A 21928-nucleotide genomic window follows, 5' to 3' on the forward strand; every position below is an offset into this window, starting at 1 on the left:
ACTATGGCAAAGCACGTGAGAGCTATCTGCCTACAGGTAGGGATGGCTTTGTGGAGGGCTTTTTAAGTGAAGCTGGCTTGTATTTATGTTACACATGGGGGAATTACATGGGAAGGGTGTAAAAGACCTTTTATTGAAAACAGAATATTTAACAAAGAGCATGCTTACAAACCCCTTGCAGTGAGAACTTAAAAGATAATGCAACACTAAATTTAAAGGTGAAGAGTAGTGCGACTACACAACTCAGTTTCAGCTAACAGGTTGACTCTGAAATCTACAAAGGCTGGATAATAATTTGGCGGCAAGAAGGCATAGCTGCTATTAAGTTTAACAGCTGGAAGAAACTAGAAACGTGCGTCATAATAGCAAAATTATGCTCTGCCTAACCTTTTCGCACCAACAGTCTAAATACTCTCATTCACCCTGATTCATTTACATCCTGGCGAGGAAATGCAAGAGGTATAAGAGAATTCAGGAAAGGCTCTAAAATAACTATTAGTAAAAATAAATAAAATCCTATAATACCAATCCTGAAAAATAATTGCACAATTTTATTTATTAATAGTTATCATTTAAATACTGTGGCACACTGCAGTAACCAACAGAGAACTAAAAATATCTGTATCAAAACTGAAATGTGCTAAAAGTGTACAAGTATGTTGGAATTTTTTTTTTTTTTTTAATGTTTATAAACTACCTCTGTCACAAAAATACACAAACAATAAGCTGATGTTAAAAACAACATTTTTAAAAATATAAATATTAAATAATGATGCAGCTGAGAAGTAAAATATCATTTATAATTAATTTTCCAAAAATCACTTACATGATCATATTGTCTGGAAACAAATTATACGTATTTAACAAATGCAAAATTTTAAATAAAATTTACAGATATTTAATAGCAGTAAATGCTCCAAGTCAGCATTTTGATTAACAAATAACAATAGTCATAAAACAAATAGCCATAAAACAAAGCACTTTAAAATAATAATAAAAAAATGGTTTGGAACAAGCTGCAGCTCTCTATAGCCAACAAATTACAAAATTAACAAGAACACAAAATTTAAAAAATCACAGGTCATAATGTTTTCTTGTTAAAAAAGGTCTTCTAAAACCAGTTTATCTTTTCACCATTTCAGGAAAATGTCAGATTAATAATTTATGGTATAAGTCTGAATGATTTACAAGATTTACAATGCATTGAAAAGAATTATACTTCAAATCAATATAAACATCAAGAATCTGATAAACAAACAAAAAAGTGATTCACTTTTAAGTTACAAATTATTTAACAGCACAATGATTATGGACACATTATCCCCATTAGTTTTCACACACATAAATGCAACAATTTATATGACATCACAGTATGTCACTTTACTTAAAAGTGTTATAAACAAGTTAAATTTTCCATGACATTTCATATATTAACAAATAAAACTATTTCGTATTTACAGATTTTCATATAAAAAATCATTGCACATACTAGCAAATCTTTCTTTATGGATAATTTAAAACATTGCAATATATAGAAATGTTTATGACATAAATAAATAAATATTTCACTCATAATGGAATAGAATATGGAATGTTGTCAACAATTATCATCTTGTATTGTACAGTATCCAATAACATTAACATTCACAGAACTATTTTATGCACCACCACAGGGCATTTTTGTAGGCTGCAATGAAAATAGAAATCACTCATTTAATCTTTCTTTAACATTAAATTACAGAACACAGAAAGCTATATTTTAAGCATAATATACAAATTTGCATAAAATGAAAATTTCCTTCGACACTATATAATATTCCTGGATACTTACTTGAAAAATAAATAACTCAGCTCATACTTCACAAGGAAGATATACTGGTTTCGAGTGATGGTTCTGAAATAAACATATTTTCCACACTAATTAAGACAGCACAGAAAAGCATAAATACAACATGGTACTATATATATATTCTATTAGTGCTCCCAAAAATATTAAACAGAGTTATTGGCCACCAGCAGTCAAGGAACAGAAAATGCGGAATAATGGCAATGTCAACCCACTGCAAAATAGTCTGGAATCATGTCCCATATTGCAAATTCAGATTTGATTTCTATGCTTATTAAAACAGTCTTTTTATGGCAGTAAAGTAAAATTTGGAAGAATTTTTTAGGTGAAGAGCTCTAGATCATTTAGAAACACGGATGCTAATTATGGAAGTAAGAAGATGGCTGAATTCCAGACATACAGCTTCTGCTTTCTGGAAACAATTTAGGCATTGAAACTGTTTCTAGAAAGTCAGGACAAGGTCATATGATAAAAGAATACCTGCCTATCAACCCTCATTGCTTCTGTCCATAAATATGCACACAGCAAGCTGTCTGCCAAGCAGCTTAATACACAGCCGTCATTGGGGTTTTTATATCATGGCAAATTTTCAGATAGTTTAATGCAGAGTTTTTCATCAGAAAGCCAATGGTTTATGTTTCACAACCCTTAAAACAGAAGACATGCCTGGATTGATACAGATAACAACAAAACTGGAATCTTATAGCAATGGATCTGTGTTCTCTTTAGATAAGAGTCAAGTAAAGTTAAACATCTGATTTTATATGCATTTACTGTTGGAGGCCAGGAACACAAAGTATTCCCACCAGCATAGGGGAAAATTAATATTAAAACATTGCTTATTAGATGGTATTGAGAGGATAATGGTCAATAGATGTACTCTTCTGCATGTGTTTGACAGAAGATTCCGATTTGCTGGAGATAACGAGGTAAGTTTCACAAATCCCAGTCGCCCTTTAAAAGGGAGAGTATCATGCCTTCGTGGTGTAGTGGTCAGCACACTCGGCGTGCATTTGTTGGTGGTTCCGGTCATGGTTCGAGTCCTGGCGAGGGCATTGCTCATTTTCATCTCTCCTGCTTTCAAAAAATACCTAATGTCTCTACAGTGGCATCTAAACTAAAAAAAGGGCAGATGATGATTCTCCATCACCATGATTTGGTGATTGGCTTTCCTAATCCATAGTTGCCCTTTGAAAAGGGGAAGTATATAAGGTATTTCTCCTGCCTTTTTAGCAAGCCTTCGTGGTGTAGTGGTCAGCACGCTCGGAGCAAAAAATTCGAGAGGTCCATGAGTCCCGGGGAAGGCATTTCTATATTTTTCATCTCTCCTTGCTTTCAAAGTTGAAGTGCCTAGTTGAAACTTATATGGATCTAGTAGCCAGGATTTCCGTTGTTGCATAAAACACGAGTGCAATTTTAAAACTCAATGTCAGAAAAGCTTTGTATAAACATTGTTCACACGAGTTGAACATATGAACTCAAAATTCATTTTAAAAGCAAAGGAATATATATTTAAAAGTAAAGATTTCTCTAAAACGAAAAATTTTCAACTTTAACTTTTACTCAATTTACAACAAAATTTCTAAAGCTTTTAACATACTGATGGGTATACATAAAATGCTAAATAACTTCAATACATTCTTCTTCAATAAAATTATATTAAAAATATTGTGCATTTTGTTAAAACTTCATTTCTTTATATAAGAAAAAATTAGTGCTAAATTTGGCATGTAGATTTCCTAAAAAAAAAAATCTAAATTTTGTTAGTATACATCCAAAAATGAGTGCAGATGAAAGACCTTCACAGATTACTTAAATTCTATTGACTTGCATGACATGCACAGACCAAGTACATTAGCATGTTTAATAGATTACTTACATCATATTATAAAAGAGATTACACCACCAGATTACATTATTAGATGTGGTCTAAACAGTAAAATGTTCCAGCCCTCCTTTATTTGCATAATATATGGAACACAATATTTCCAGCATTTTCTCTAATACTGCAGTATTAACAGAAGTCCTCAGGAAAACAGCAATGTTACTTAAACTTATATATTCTGGGGTATAACGTGCACCATTTTTTTCAAGTCATTCATTTGAAGATTTTTCTCAGGCTTTCGAGCAATGGTACACTGAACTGAAAAGGAATAAGGGGAACAGTATGTGTGTGACTGATGTGAAAGACACAAAAGTGGTTTACATAAAATAACAGTCGAGGAAAAATTTCATCTCACCGTAGTGCTTTCCCCACTTAGCAGACGGTACAAAGATTAGAACCCATGGTTATTTTTAAAAAAGACACTGTGCCAAAATGTAATTTCTGAAATGGTGTTTTTTCATTCATGTTGACGAGAAATGATGGATGAATGAAAATTGTGGGTAAGACATGTTTGGCATAAATGCCCTGTTGCCTTAAAAAATCCAGATAGTCTTTTAGTTTGCGAGATGTTCAAATCCCATCTAACAGATAAATGCAAGGAAATTGCTGAAAGAGTGTAATACAGACCTGGCTGTTATTTCAGCCTTTAGATGTGTGTATCAATAAAACATTCAAAGAAAATTTTAAAAGACAGTGAAATACGTGGACATTAGAAGGTGAAAAAACATTTACAAAAGGAGACAAATAATGCATCATGCCAGTCTAGAAATAGCGAGTGAGTGGATAATGAAATAAAACTATGTAATTTAAAAGCCATTTAAAAAAGTTATTATTTGTAATAATCTAGACGGAACCTAAGATGATTATTTATCTACGGTTCAGAGTAATAGTGATGTGAAGATGAAACAGAATTCCATGATGTGCCTGGAGATATAACGGAAGACAAATGTGACGAACTCTTCATGTTATCCAATAATCAAAATTTTCATAAGCTATTTATACTATATACATAATTATGAAGCTATAAGCTTCATAAGTTCATAAGCTATGACATTTCTTTTAAATAAACAGCCCTTAGGTACCAGCAGAAATCTAATTTTTTCCTTAATTTTAAAGTTATCATTTTAATGTCTGGCATATAATGCACACCCATAAATTTTGATCTTATTTTTTAGTATTAAAAGTGTGCGTTATACCTCAGAATATACAATACTTAAACATGCAGAAATAAATGACATGTACCATAGACATGCAGCAATATTAATGTTAGAAGAAAATTTTTGGAAGTTCCAAATTTAGTGCAACACTTAAACGTTGAAGAATCTAAAAGTTTATCAGAGAAGAGATCAAAATACACAGTAACTAAAATCCATCAAACGCAAAATATTTAGCATGTGCACGTATGTCAGAATTGCATATAATTATAAATGATTTGAATGACTGAATTAGTTTACAATTTGGTTATTAATTAAAGCCTAGTTTTAGATACTCCTTATACATATAAACAGGAGTTTAGAAATTTCAGAATTAAGATTATTTATTAAGGTTGTAAAGAATTTTTTAACTATTTGGTATTATTTTTATGTTATTTTATCGAGTTCTTGTTTTTGTTTCAATTTTGATTTGCGTTCTCCATGTTAGCTTGCCAATCACCATTATTTGATTGAACTACTATCTTTCAATAACATATGTGTGTGTGTGTGTGTGTGTGTGTGTGTGTAAAACAAAAAATACATAAATCAAAGTTCTAAATTTGATTTGCAGTAATCCCAACATTCCATTTTAATCTGGCTATTCCCCCTTTCTATATAAAGTAGTAACTGCTTACAATAAATCACTCTGTGCTTCGCTATTTCCAAATTAATCTATGTTATGTTAATCTTATATAATGCTAGTGATGCACTTACATAAATGCTTCAGCAAACATGGATTTCAGTTGGAACCAAAACCTTTTATTAATATACAAGATGAAAACTCAAGTGGGAAACTTTTTTTTCATTTTCAGCTCAACTTTTTCTCAGGTATTAGGTATCTCAGCTCTTATTTGCTGTTGTACCTCTTTCATACATTCTATTATAAGATGCAAAATAGAAGAAAATGTAACCAGGAAGGATGCACAGATAGCTTCCATTAAGTTATACGATTCATTTTTAAATTGCGCTTCCCAAGAATAAAGAAAAATTTGCTTAATTAATCATGAATGCAGGTATTTGAATCTTCTCTTCCAAATTTGCAGAAAGATTTCAAGGAACTTGAGTTTACACAGCAAACTACATTCTTCTTTAATCTTCTAATTTGATCCAGCTTATTATTTTTTGCACAGTATTATTTTTATAGCTATCTTAACAAAATTAATGTTTGAGTTTTCCATTATGTTGAAAAGAGTTTCTACTTCTGGAGCTGCAGCAAGATCTGCACAACAGCATCTTTCAATGGCAGTAAAGCAAGAGTGCAATTGTTGCAAAAAATTTATAGAAGTGTACCTGTCTCAAAATTATATAGGAAGCATATTAGATGCCAACTGTATGAGACATAAACATAAAGAAAAAGTATATTATAATACTTTATAAAATACTACTTATATACTTTACTTATATAAAGAAAAAGTATACTTGTTTAAAAACTTTTTGGAAGAAGGAAACTGACAACCTACTTGCAGTAAATAATAGAAAATCATTCATTAGGCTAAATGTGGCAGTTATGACAAAGTGAGGACTGAAAACATGAGATAATTGTGCAGCAAAGGTGTGTCACTGACAGATCCAATCCTAAATTAAATTGCTCAAGGCAAAATATTTCATGAGGATGAATTTAAAATATCTGAGCGCACATATTCAACCCCATGGTATAAAGCAGTTAAAAATTTCAGGGAAAAAAGCTACAGCTGATAGAGAAGCACCTGCATAATTTGAAGACAAATTAATCACTCATTAGTAGCAAAACATTATCCCCAGAAAAAATTCATAATGCTGATTAAACTGTTTTTCCCCAGCAATAAGTGCCTCAAAATATCCATAGAAAAAGCCTCAACTGGTATCAAACATTCCAAAGCACGACTAATGATTTTGGCACGAGTAAATGCTGTAGGAACACACAAATGTAAACTTTTCATAACCAGAAAAAGATACAAAAGCTCAGGTATTTAAAGGAGTAAATTTTTTTTCTGCCATTCACCTACTGTTTCAAATAAAAGAGGCTATATGACACGCACATTACTGAATGACTGGTTTGAAAATAATTTCCTAGCCTAGGCTTGGCAACATTTGAAACTGATGATTGTTAATGCCTCAAGCAAAAATATTCAGGGCGATGCAAAAATTGTCCTGATTATGAACAAATGTTCAGCTAACAATGTATTGTATCATTATCTCTAACAAAAATTTTAAACTTACCTGATCTGTAGTGGCTGGATGAATGATATGCTTTGATAATACTATGGTAGTGGTTTTCTTTTTTTTCAGAGCTGATGGTGGGCTTATAAAAACTTGAGGTGAAGGAGATACTAAACGCTCAGCTGCACGAACAACATCTAAAACTTTTTCGTCAACAGATTTATCTTCTGCTAATATGATATTTCGGTTGGACTAAAAGAAATATTGCAATTAATTTAAAGTTTGCTAATGAACAAAAACTAAAATAGACAAACAAAATATATTTAATTCATCAGTCAGATACTTAAATTTCTCAATGCATTACATAAATATTTATATAAAAGAATGTTTTACTTGTATTCTAACATATGCAAACAAATAAGAACCAATAAAACATTACATACAAATTCCATAATTGGTCCCCATAGTACTTTTTAAAGCCTATGCCTCTCTGGATGAGTATAAATATGACAGCAGAGGATTTCAGCTATCTACAGTCAGCTATTAATTCAACTATTATTTTTTGTTTCTTTAACCACAGGTGCTGAGAAATGAATCTTTTTACTTTAATAACCTCTTAAAGTAGTACATTGCATGGTACAATACAGATATCATATTTTTTAAATGTCTTGTTGCCTTCTGAGATTTAGGTCAAAATGGAAGAATTCCTTATTTTCATACGTGACTGTATTGTTGCATCTGACACACTCTGTATTATTTTATTCAGAATTAGTGTACGCAATCAGTATATCACATACACTATTTAGCACTGTCAAAGTCTTACCATACATTTATCAATTAATTACAGCATATTTATTTTTGTCAAAGGGATATCACAGTTAAAACAGCATTTACTGTTATCTGGTATGGAACAGAATACTAGCAGATACAGGAAACATTATTGCTTCTATACTGTACTAAAAAATGTGTGATTTAACTTTTCGATTACAATATAAATAGGTGGAAAGCCATTTCTTAAACTTAAAACTGGACTAATTATTGTTGAAAAATTCATTTTCGAAGAGTAACATTCAAGTATGTACAAAGAACTTGAATGCCGATGAATGAGTAAGGCTCTGCAATTCAAAAATGCTACATGCTTTAGCTAGCTCAGGTAGATCACAACAGTGAGAGAATGAACTAAACAATTAAACTCTTCTGATAAATGTAACTTTGTAAACAGAAAGTATATACACTTTATTTTTAGACAAAGGAACAATTTTTCTCCCCACAAAATAAAGGACCAATGGCATTACTGAAAAGTAATAAATATTTTAAATGTTTATAATCATGACTTAATTCTAGATGATAAAAGTGCTGATAAACCTCTCTGCTAAATACAGAAAAAAATTATAGCAATCTAATGCCCAGCAGTTTACAAACTGTGTAGCATTACTTAAAAAAAAAAGATTTTTAGTAAAATGGAGGGTAGCTCTCGAGTCTCGCAGAAATTTTGATCTTAAAAGCAAGTCTGTCAAGAAAATCAATTCTGCATACAAATCTAATGATGAATATTCAGAGATGTATGATGGATGAAATACAAACAAGTTTACAATTTATTTTGGAAAATTAAAGTTTAAAGAACTCCGAAAAATTCTGAAATCTCCAACTTCCATTTGAAATTAGTTTTTCCTTAGAAGGCAAAACTAGCAAAAGCAGTTGTATTACACAAAATCTGAGTACATGAAGGTACTAAAAATGCAAAAAACTATTTGGGTTATTGTTAATTTCCCTCCTATATGACATACTTCACACACACAGAGAACAGTCAGAAGAGGGGGGGGAGTGGAATATTTTTAAACTTTTTGCTTATGTATTCTTGATCAAATGTTCATAACTTATACTTGAAATTTTATGAAATTAATTAAATTTTCTTTTAAATTTCTTTCTTTAATACATATTGCATTCAAAAATTACCCTACAACAATTTTGAACGATAAAAATAATATGGATAAGATATTGGCAAGATCGAAGTGAAGACTGTCTTCCATGCAAACTGCTTATGAAGATTTTCTGGTACAACCACTCTGAAGTTAAAATAAAAAAGGCATTGCTCAAATATTCAGGAATATGTTCATGTTTAGAACAGCAGTTCAGCATTCAACACTGCCATCTTTATTATGATCATTATCATGATTACACACTTTCCTACACTGCTTGAAATGCACTAATAATACATTACAAATGTAATCAAAATTTTATATTTTCTTCATAACCAAAAATCAATAAAAGCAAGATCATAAAAATTCAATTCATCAACTGATTTCATCTATTAATTTTAGGTATTTAAAGCTAGTTATACTAAAATATATCAGAATAAAAAATTGTGCAAGTCAATAAATATACAGTCAAAAGTCGTTAACCCGGACTCGTCGGGACTTCGGCGATTCCGGATTATAGATCATCAGTTTAAATCTGGTAAAATGGCATGCAGAAATTATAAAATTAAAAATATGAAACCATAATTTATGAAATAAAGAACAATTATGATCTAAAGGGTATCAAAATTTACAAAAAAAGCTTATTATTTATTTGTTTACTTTATTAAACATTTCTTTCAATGTAAGTTGTTTAAGTTGCTTCGTTTTTTATGTGATAATCACAACAGTGAGAGAATGAACTAAACAATTAAACTCTTCTGATAAATGTAACTTTGTAAACAGAAAGTATATACACTTTATTTTTAGACAATGGAACAATTTTTCTCCCCACAAAATAAAGGACCAATGGCATTACTGAAAAGTAATAAATATTTTAAATGTTTATAATTGCGCTTCTCAAGAATAAAGAAAAATTTGCTTAATTAATCATGACTGCAGGTATTTGAATCTTCTCTTCCAAATTTGCAGAAAGATTTCAAGGAACTTGAGTTTACACAGCAAATTACTGAAAAGTAATAAATATTTTAAATGTTTATAATTGCGCTTCTCAAGAATAAAGAAAAATTTGCTTAATTAATCATGACTGCAGGTATTTGAATCTTCTCTTCCAAATTTGCAGAAAGATTTCAAGGAACTTGAGTTTACACAGCAAATTACATTTTTCTTTAATCTTCTAATTTGATCCAGCTTATTATTTTTTGCACAGTATTATTTTTATAGCTATCTTAACAAAATTAATGTTTGAGTTTTCCATTATGTTGAAAAGAGTTTCTACTTCTGGTTTCTACTTTAATTCTATAAACAGACATAATTTCTTGTTCAGTTACAAAGTTCTGCTGTTCAAGTCCTATAATTGCTGTGTCGAGAATACCAACTAATTTGTCAATCGAAATTTTTTTGTTTTCAATAACCTCTGTCACTTTCTTCGCTATCGGAAGTGAATTATAATGACGAGGAATTTGATTTAAATCATATCAAAGACGGAGTACATCGAGATGAAATACTACATTTAGTAAGGAATTATAAGCCAAATAAAATAGTAATATCTGCCCTGAAGATAAGGATAGTGCTGACAGAACAACTTCCAATTCATTGTGCGCCGCGGCGTTAAAGATAAACAAAGTTAAGATAAACATAGGATATGCCTTTATCCATTTTTTGCAGCAATTCCACTTTTTGTTTAATGGACTTCGAAACATACTTTTGCTTTGTAGATCCTTTACATATTAGTAAATATATATCAGAAATTCTATTTGACATAATTGAAAGTTCAAGCTTACTTTGATAAAATTGCTCTAACAGTCTGCAAAAAATAATAAGCCGAATCCAATTCGAAGATTAAGGAACAACGCAATCTGCAACATTAACTGAATTAGATAATTTTAGCTTAGCTTATACCGTCCGTTATACATTAAACGCGCATTCGTAAACGTATTTTGCGCACGCGTGTATTTGCAGCCGTAAAGGTCTTACGCGCATGCGTCAACACTACGCATGCGCAGAAAGTTTGTAGCTTTGAGGTCCAGATTATGGGTGTCCGAATTAATGACTTTTGACTGTACTTTCTTACAAATAGCAAATGTAACTCACTGGAGAAAGAACATCACAGGAATCATCGTCACTATCAATGCATGGAATAGAATCAATAGTAACAGAGCTTGACCCAGGAAGACAACTGTAGGAAGTATTCAAAAGTAAGCTGCAGTTGAAACCATTGCATACAGTAAAAGAGACTGTGCTTTTATGAGAGTTAAGTGCTTGATTAGCTTCTTCAATATTAGCTCCCAAAACAGAAATGCTACAAACCTATATATTAAAATATATTTCATTTAATATAGCAATAGGAAAAAATATTACTTTTAACCCCATAAAAAAAACTAACATTTTTGAAAACAATGTGAAATACAAAGTTTTATTGAATAATATACTACCTCAATAACTCTCATTCCCACTTTCAGTCTTCCATCTTTATGGGCTGGAGAGTTAGGCAATATCTGCAAAAACAATATACAGTTACATTCACAAAAAAACTAAATTTTCCATTTTTAAGATTATATCATACATAATTCTATCAAAGCTATCATAAACTAGAAATATTAACAAATCATATTATTATAATATAATAATAAATAGCCACAAAAAGCACCTTTGTGACAAAGATTCCTTCATCATCATAATCAAAGGGATTAGCACCACAACTACCAACACCACCTCTTAGCTCAGCACCTACGGGTTCATTTTCAGATTTACTGAAAGTGATTTCCTGAAAACATAGAAATTAAAATTGCTAACAGATTCCAAAAGTTAAGAATTTTTTCTTTTAAATCAAAGTATAAAATACACAATTTACAATTTTAAGAGAAAGATAAGCCATGAAAATTTTCAAATAAAATAATCCCTCCCCCCAAAAAAGGCATATAAAAATGCAAATACAAAATCTTTCCTTTAAACTTATCATGTTAAATTATTAGCAACTTAAAAGTATTTAAGTTCTTAAATCTATAATATTTAGTATTAATAATTTCAAATGTAGCAAGCAATCTTTATAGTGTTAATAATTTCAAAATATAGGATATTAAATTTTAATTTCTGAAGCAATAGTGTTTAGATACTTGGCAGCTTTAATGGATAATAATCTTATTAGATCTAGGAATTTTCTGAAAGATGCAATGTAATAGACAAAGGGCTATTGCATAGAATACACTCTTAAAATTTTTAATTAATTTACACTTCATTTCTTATCAAACAAGTTATCTTTTCTTTTATGAGAAAAGATTTATAAAAGAAAATTTATTTATATCCCAATTACTTTAAAATTTTCATTCTGTAGCATCTCAGACTGCATCAAAACAAACAAAAATACAATTTGAAAAACTTTATATTCAGCCAATTTCTAATACAGTTTCCTTAAAAAATCTCATCATTTCATAAATTAACAGCAGCAAACTCAATTACTAATAACCCAAGATTACTCACTAGGGAACTACAGGAGGCTTACAACAGCCTTTTGTTAAATTTGTCTCTAATCTGCAAGCTCCTTGTGCTTTTTTGTTAGCCTTTTTATTTATTCCAAGAAAATCACAAATATTGTATGTCATAGTCATACAAATGTTAGTTTTTCACTTCTTTAGAATTAAAGAGCTGTCTGATTTCATTTAAATTTGGTCAAATGTGTTGTAGATAACCTAAAATATAATCAGGAGCTGGAAATGCTATCTGTTTTTGATAAATTTATTTTGAGTATCAAACTGTTTAGTTGAAGACAATAAGTCCTTCTCTTTTGGTTTTCTCATTAGTTTTTCCTTAACTGAGAAATCTTCAACCCTCTCAGCATATAATTCTGTATTGAAACATAGTGTTACAAGCTTCAATGTTTCATATTTGTACACAAACTTCAATGGTCATTGTTTCCTTTTAATTTAGATGGCATTGGTTATTTTTTATTTATTTATTTTTCTGTGTGTATGGCAACAGTAAGAAGGATTAGAAAAAATAATGTTTGATTTCCTCAAGTGTAAAAAGGGGTATGGAATAAAGGTTTTCAATTTTTTTTTTTTTAAGTGAGAAAATGTATTGTTCATTTTAACTGTTATTTATTTTTTTAAAGCATTATTAAATGGAGTCAGATTTATTTTAAAGGCAAGAACAAATGAATGAAATAATATTCAGGTAGATTCAACATAATATTAATAGTGAACTGGAAAGTCATCTTATTGGATTTTGAAGGTAAATAAGGTTAAACTTTTTAAACATAGAATTGTTTTTAACAAGACACTCACCTGTTAGATCCAATTTTACTAAAACTTTAATACTTTGAGTAATTTATTAAATCAGGAAAACCCTAATGAGGTAAAAATTCGATCAAATTTTGCTAGTTTAGAAAGAATGTATGCTCAGCTTTCTAGTTTTGATTCTGGAATAAGTGATTTATTAGTTACAGATTCCGATTCGGAAAAATATGAGCAAGAGTATTAATTACTGACGAATACATTGAGGAGATGGATAGTGTTACACTAAAAGTAGACATTTGTATAAATAGAATTTTAAAGGATCAGTGTAACTAGTCAATTTGTTCCTCTTCTGTTCAAGTTAAAGGGAAACTGAAATTACCAAAGATCAAACTCATTAAATTTACCACTAAAATTAAAGATTGACTGGCCTTTTGGAGCCAATTCCAAAGAATTCATGAAGATGAAAATATAGAAAATGAGGATAAGTTTCAATATTTAATAAGATGCATGTGTGAAGACATGAGAGCTTGTGAAATTGTTAACAGTTATCCACCAATGGGTGAAAATAATAATAAAGTTGTAAAATGCCTAAAATCTCGTTTTGGTCAACATGAATTACTTACTGTGTTCTAAGTGCAAGAATTGTTAGAGTTATACCAAACATTAGACACCGTTAGACAGTACGATAAACTGGAATCCTACTTCAGAGGCCTGGAATCCATTAGTTTAACTTCAGATAAATATTCTGCCATGCTTTTGCCTCTCATTGAATCTTGCATACCAGAAGACATTTTCAGGGTGTGATTGTGATATCCGATGGCGAATACCCTGGATAGTCAGCAGAGAATCCATACAGTGAAAAGCTAAAAAAATTGTTCCTGTTTATGAAAACCGAAGTAGAGGGAAAGAAGCAAGTTCTCTTGGCAAGAACAGAATTCTTAAATAGATATGCAAGAAAGGAGAAAGAAAAGACGACTAAAGCTTTTAATCAACCAACAGCTGCAGATTTATTTTGTGTAGTTTTTGCAAAGAGAAAACAAAACATAGCTTGTGTATTTTGTGAACAGGCATAAGAGAGCAAAGATTGTTTAACGGCTCAGACTCTGCATTTCAAGCAGAAAAAGGGATAATTTAAGGAAGGTCTGCTTCACATTTTTAAAGGCCGGCTATCGATTAACTTGTGCAAGGCAAATATTAAATGCATTCTTTGTGGAGAAAAAGCTATCTAGAGCTGAAAACTAACAAAATTAATTAACAATTCTCGTAAATCTGAAGAATCAAAACCAAGCGATAACAATCTATCAAATCATTGTTACTCTGGTGAAATTCTACTACAAATGTTACAGGTTAGATTGAAATCAGGAAATAAAGAAAAACAAGTACGGGTACTCATCAAAAATGGTTCCCAACATTCTTATATATTGAAGGTAACTGTAGAAGAGATGGGTATGGAACCTATTGTAACAGGATTTTGATTCACACTCATTTTGGAGGACACAAATGAAGGAACATCTTCAGTATGAACTTGACAGTGAGTCCTTAAACAAAAATTTTCCTGTAAGATAGAAGCTCTAGATCAATCTCCTATTTGCAGAAACATTTCACGATTAAAGAAAAGAGGATCATGGGAAAGTTGAAAGAAAAGAAGATATGGCTTAATGATTATGGAGAGAATTTTCCCGTTATCAAGATATTCATTGGAGCTGATTTTTGTGGTCATTTGTTTATGGGGAAAAACTCATGATCTCAGGTGTGGCTTACCACATATGAAACGTTTTTTGGTTGGCTGATTATGAGAAAAATTTTTGATGAGAATCCTGTCAGCACCTCCGCAAACTTAATCACATCTTTACTGATAAAAAATACATCAATTGCTGATTTATGGAACTTGGATACTCTAGGCATTGGAGATACTGTTTAAATAAAATCTAAAGAAGAGACACATTAATTAGTTATGGAACAGTTACAGCGAACAATAAGAAGCGATAAAGAAGGTCGGTACATGGCCTTGGTTAGAACAGCAGGAGATTTTGAAGGAAAATAGATTGATTGCAGAGCGCAGGTGAGGATCAACTGCAGAGAAACTTATTAAGGAAGGCAGATATGTAGATTACGACACTGTTTTACAGGAATGGTTAGCGGAGATTATTATTAAAGAGGTACCACCTGAGGATGATATAACAATTCCATGGCCATTATTTACCCCATTGACATGTTTTCAAGAAAAACTCCACCAAAAGCGCTTGACCTGTTTTCCATGCTTCTTGTGGATCCTGTCATTCTCCATTAATCAATGAAACAATTTGACAAGTATTCACAGATATTGCGACTAATAGCCTGAATACTGCATTTCAACAATAACTGTAAAAATTCTGAGAATATACTGAAGGAAGAGTTGTCTGTATGAGAAAATGAAAATTCAGAAAGGATACTTATGATGTTCTAGAAAACGGACTAAACCTCTTAAGAGAAAACTCTTCCACTACTATTGAAGTTTTGGAAAGTCGACTGGCGTCAATTTGGACATAAGAAGAAAGGCCTTCTTACAGATTTCTATTGCCAAAGAAGATCAAGACTATTTGAGATTTTTATGGTGGAGAGATTTTGAGAAAAGAAAACTGAAAATTTATCATCATAAAAGGGTAGTTCTTGTACTAAGGAACTTCGCTTTGACTTGCATGGATGGGAATGAAAAGGATTCTCCTGTTCTTGGATTATTGTGGGATAAAAATGAAGATATATTTTTGGTAACTTAGAAAATGTTTCCTTTAAGAAAGAACCTGTAACAAGAAGAAATATTCTTTCAGCTGTCCACAGTATTTTTAACCCCCTCGGAGTGGGAGTGCTGCGCTCAGTAACCATCTGCATGAATATTGATGCTAAAGCAAAGTTTAAAGTTTGAAAAAAATTAAACATTCAGCAGTAGTAGCAATAAAAGCTCCCTGAGATATGTTGTGCAGACATTGAAGACAATAAAAGATTTTGAACTTAACCAATTTATTAACAATATAATAAAGAATAAAAAACACAGAAAATAAATGTCAACAATATCAGTCTTAGGAAAAATATAATATAACCATCATTCATCAAATAATATTTTTACCTGGTCTCCAAAACACTGGCATTCAATACAAACAAAATGTCCTAAACAGTAATTATGCGGCCTAAAAATGAAGCTGGCTACACATTCAATAAGTCCATAATCAATGGTCGAGAAAAACACCTGAAATTTAAATCAAGTTCTTGAAAACACTTAAAACCAGCCTAACTCCGTTTGCACGAAGAATCGCCGCTCATGTGTTTTAAATTCTGCCTTCATTGAAGAACATGGATGCCGCCCACAGCAGTCACTCATATGGTAGCCTCTGAAACCAAGGAACTATATTCTGGAACAATCATTTTATGGATATGAACCAAGGAACTTTATTCAGGAACAGCCATCCCGCAAACCGGAACCAAGGCACTTTAATCACCGGACTGCATGCATCCTTCTGAAGGGGCTGGAAACCGCTCACTTAAGTGCCAGGAAAGCAGGAACTAGAAGGGGTGAGCCAGAGCGGCGTGAGATACTTATAGCAGAAGTAGGAATGACGTCATCTCATGGCAACCAATCAGCTATCGGCATGAATCAGTTTTCAGATGACGTAACATCACGTTTCGTTTTTGCATCTCAATTAGGTTGAAACGGTCCGTTCTCAATGCAAACAGTGGCAGCAAGAAAAAGAAGTAGAAGTAACTAATATATTACTTTAAAATAAGAACTAAACTAAATAAACATTTCAAGGAGGAGAGATGATGCAGTAAAAAGTTTAAAATAAGCTATATTTTCCAACAAATATGCTAAAACAAGAGAGCTGAACTATTAAATTAGGCAGGGATGAGGTATGTCCTGAAAGTGTTTGTAAAAGGTATTCACTGTGGATGGAAGATCTTCATTCATCATCGAGAATTAAAATTCCCCGATATGTTGATTGTGATGGTTTCCAAGAAGGATTAAGTCTCCATACTTTTTAGAGGCTAGTAAATCTGCTTACAGCACAGTTGTATTTCTTCGTAAAGAAAACAGAGATGAAAGCTAAGAATTGAGAACCCTTGATGAAAATAACCATTCCCAAAATTAGAATTATTAGCCTGTATTATAGGAGCCCGCATTACGTCCAACATTAGAAGAGAAATGAATTTGACAGAACACATGATAGACAGATTCTTCAACTGCTTTGTTTTGTATTAAAAAATGAAGATAACTGGGCCACTTTCATTAAAAATAGAGTTAAAGGAATTCAAAGTATCACTTCAGTGAATACATGGATACATATACCTGGCAGACCATCCTTCCAGAGGTTGTTCCTCAAAAGTTCTCCCTACATCGAAACGGTGGGAGGGACCAGAGTGGCTAAAGCAATCCAAAAACAACTGGCCCAAATCTCAGATTCAAACCAATAGTGAAAAAGTTTACTAAGAGTGGAAAAGGGGAGTAATTGTTTTATTTAACACTTCTGTCAGTTGAGTGGTGGTACTTACAACGATTTTTCAAGTATTCACAAATATTGTGACTGATAGCCTGTATATACCGAAGGGAGGAGTTGTCTGCATGAAAAATTGAAAATTCAGAAAGGATACTTATGAAAATTGTTCAAAAGGAAGCTTTCAATGAAAAGTTTATGTAGGACAAATTAAAAATCCTTAATGTTTTCTTAAATGATGATGGATTGATTAGGGTAAAAACGAAAACTGCTTGAGAGATGAAGAAAACTTCGCAACTCCTATTGTTTTGCCTTTGTTCATGACTTGGTAAAAAAAGAATAATTTATGAACATAATCAAAATCTATTGCGTGCAGGAGTACAAGTTGTTCTAGCTGACATTTCGTCAATGATTTTGGGTTTTGATAGGAAGGAAGACATTCCAAAAGATTATCAAGAAATGTTTTTGGTGCAAAATGTATTCTTCAAAGAAAATCAAAACTGAACCAGCTCCACTACCACAAGACAGAGTTCGGGACTCCTTGGTTTCTGAAGTAACTACAGTGGATTTAGCTGGCTCTTTACACTTAAGGGATGAAAGTAACAGCACTTGCACTGTGTATACAGCTGTTCATCTAGAGTTGATTAAAGCCTTTCCACCAATACCTTTTTTGGTAAGATTACGGAGATTTACAGCGAGACGGGGCAGACCAAAAAACCTGTACAGCAACAATGGAACACATTTGAAAGGCGCTAGTAACTCTTTGGGGTCTCTCAGTTGGGATATCTCAGGAAAGCTCCACAAGGAGTATCCAATGGATTTTAAACCCTCCTACAACTGCTTGCTTTGATGGTCGGTGGAAGTGAATAGTTCAAATGATAAAGAAACATTTAAGAAGGGTACTAGGAAAAGCTTCCCTCACATATGTGGAAATGTACACAGCGTGATGTGGAAATGGTCATTAATTGTTGACCCTTAACTTACTTCTCTGAAGATGCACAAGATTTACTGCCATTGACACCTTCCATGTTTCTATGTATTTCAACTCAAAAGAGTTTCAATAAGAACAATTTGAAACAGATAAGTGTCAGTGAAGTTGTTTTGGTAGGATGTGATAACAGAAAAAGAACAGATTGGCCTCTGGGAAGAGTCACAGAGGTCTTTATGGAGAAGATATCCTTGCCAGAGACGGTTTTTGATAAAGAGGACATTCCTCATAAATCTGAAAATGTTCAAAGGGACACAGACTTTAAAGGAACTGAATTGAACTAAAAACTAGATGTGGCAAAAAAACTGTCAAACCTTCTTGTTATAAGTGATTTTCTCCCTTTAGTAGATGTTCTGTATTATTATGTGATATTTATTATTACTATGCAAGTATATTCAGTAGAAAGAATATTTTTTTAATTCAAGTTTTCATTTTCATAGATCATTGTAAGAAAATTAAAAGGTGAGAGGATGTTACATGCTAAAAGGCTTTATATTTGTGAATGACCTTCAATGATTGTTGTTTCTATTAATTTAGATGACGTCTTTTTTATTTATTTTTTGGTTATGGCAACAGTAAGAAGGATTAGAAAAAATAATGTTTGATTTCCTTAAGTGTAAAAAGGCATACTGAATAAAGTTTTTGAATGAGAAAATGCATTGTTTATTTTAAATATTATTTTTTCACGGATTTTTAAATGAAGTTGATTTAATTTGAAGGTGAGAACAACTGAATGAAATAACATTCACGTAAATGCAACATAACATGTAGCTTTCCAAATCATTACACAAGGAAAATTCTGTCAGTTCTTGATGGATCCGAAATTGTTAACAATTTTTTCTGCCACACATTTTCCTTCTCGATTTCGTTGTGAGTGCAATGCTCCATACTGTCATTCATCATACTTCCTGTGACACCTAATAAGTAGTAGGGAAACAGCCATCATTAAAGAAATATGGGTTTTGTTTATGGATGCCATTTGGTGGCATGTGTTGTTGCTGCAGGTAAAATGATGACTCGGTGATATTAACATTTTTATTTAATACTAGAAAGAATATATATTTCAACAAACGTTCACTCATACACAGTCATATTGAATGTAGTTCACATGATAAGCATTTTTTACAGGTAGCAAGTCCACATAGGTAAAAAATCATAAAAGTCATAATACTGCTATGAAGAAATCATGAAGTGGAAGAGAGGTGAGCGCGTGCTTCACCGACGGCAGCCAGGGACAGAGTTAATGCCATCGTTGCGTACAGTTTCCTTACGTGAAGTCTCATGTGACTACTGATGTCACTTCACTGATTACTTTCCGAGGGAAAACAATCTGTTTTTACTATAAAGGAGTTATGTTAAAGTAGGTTATGGTTACCATCTGCTTTTAAATTCATTAGTTAATACTTATGCTTGGGGTTTTACTAAAAAGGCAAAGTATTATGCATGTTATATGCATGTATTCCTTGAAAACAGCTTTCATATTTTATGTGCAATTTTATGGTCCATTAAAATAATTCCATAGCCTAAGAATGCCCAGTAAAATAATTTCATCCACTAACAATTTCATAGCCTACGAACAAGACAGTGCTATTTAAAATTTAATATTTGTGTTTAATTTCAAAAATTTCTTTTTGTTTGGTTTATTCAGAGAGGACTTAAGGGCAATCTGCCAAATGGGAGATGCTTTCATGCAGGATTTTCTAAGGCAAACTGTCTCCTACACATGTTACACATTACATGGGGAAAATAATGGAAATGCTCATGTAACAAGCCTGTTTGCCAGGATTTGAACCCCGAACCGAACTACCAGTGTTCAGTGACTTTACTGCTCAGTCATTGATGGCCCTATTCGAATTAATAATAACATTACATGTTTTTAATATGCATAACTCTATGCTTTGTGAGTTACATTTCTAGTTATGTTTATCACATAATTAATAGTCTTGTCTATTTGAGGGCTATATGCCTAAGGGCAATGAGGCTTCATTCAAGTACTTTCTATGCGAAACTAACTCATATCCACATTACACACGGAAAAACCACAGTAATTGTTGTCTTGTCACTATCAATGGTAGCACTTGTACTTGGAGCAAAAATATATTATTTGAGAAATAAATAAATTTTGAAATGAATAAAAAAAAAGAACTGATAAAATGAGTAACATAAAGAAAATCCGGACATAAAAGTATGTCTTTAGAAAACATAAAAGCATGTCTTGGGTCCGTTGTTACCATTCACTCTGTGTAGTGATATTTTCATATTTTATTATTATTCCTTGTAGGTATTGCTTAAATATTTCATGAAACGTGAAAAAATTATGAAACCTTCTTCAAATCTCCTGAAAGGCAAAGTTTTGACAGATACTTTTACAGCCGACACTAGTCAGTTCGTCAGATGACTTCCCGGAAGTGGTGTGTGTTTGAGGGTAGGGGTTAAAAAGAACAGCTTAATGCTTTCAGAGTATTCAAGGAAAGAAACATATGATGCTTTTCAAAAGCTTCATTGACCAAATTGCTAATTTAAGAAAACAACAACCTCTCTTTCTTGAAACCCTGAGAGGGTTAAGAGAAATATTATGTCAAAAACTTTTCAGGAAAATCAACATCTGACCTTAGATGCTTTCCATGAAGATTAACAGACATTGCAGAAGAAAATAATGTGTGGTAGCTTCTGACATAAATTATGCCACACAGTTAAATTTATTCACTGCTTTTGTAATTTTTACAGCATTATGTAGTTTTACAAATATTTTTTAGATTTTGAAATGTTCTGTTATACACAATTATTTGTATTTCCTGTTTTTTTTTAAAGTAAAAACTTAATTACAATCAGATATTTTGAATTTATGAGACTAGCCACTTGCCTGGCCACCAGCCTAAAACAGTGATCATAAAAAAGAAAATTTATATAATGATTTTAACGAGGCCAGTCAAAATAATTAAAAAAAATATTTATTCAGCATTTCCATTTAGACATCTCATGATTTAAATACATTTTTATTTAAAGCAATCATATTAAAAAAATGTTTTAAACCTGTATTGTTTATTTTTATATTGCCTAGCTTGTTACTGAATAACAAATAGATTAATCTGAAAATTAATATCTTATGCTTTTCAGAAGTCAAACAACAAAAATCAGTGAATCTTATCTAATCATTTCCTATCTTGTTCATTTGCGGTTTTGCAGCTGAGGATGGTGGTTCGGTAAAACCACGAAACTAGTCCTGTGAAAATTTTGTAAATATAACGCTGATTTTTGTTGTT

The 21928-nt window shown here is 31.7% G+C and overlaps 1 protein-coding gene across 1 annotated transcript in view; it reads right to left on the reverse strand.

Moving 5' to 3' along the window:
- Window positions 1-779: 779 nt before the first annotated feature.
- The window catches only part of LOC118188835 (protein scribble homolog), a 148248-nt gene continuing 127099 nt past the window's right edge, over window positions 780-21928 (reverse strand). The window contains exons 23-28 of the mRNA XM_035359352.2: window positions 11630-11746; window positions 11415-11477; window positions 11074-11289; window positions 7124-7315; window positions 1832-1894; window positions 780-1687 (exon numbers count right to left, since the gene is read on the reverse strand). Of these exons, the coding sequence (XP_035215243.1) occupies window positions 1853-1894; window positions 7124-7315; window positions 11074-11289; window positions 11415-11477; window positions 11630-11746 (630 nt within the window). The 3' untranslated portion in view covers window positions 780-1687; window positions 1832-1852. The remainder of the gene's footprint in view (window positions 1688-1831; window positions 1895-7123; window positions 7316-11073; window positions 11290-11414; window positions 11478-11629; window positions 11747-21928) is intronic.

The sequence above is a fragment of the Stegodyphus dumicola genome, chromosome X2, assembly GCF_044657685.1.
Source record: "Stegodyphus dumicola isolate Sdum_Otavi_A_Nest chromosome X2, ASM4465768v1".
Classification (NCBI taxonomy): Eukaryota; Metazoa; Arthropoda; class Arachnida; order Araneae; family Eresidae; genus Stegodyphus; species Stegodyphus dumicola.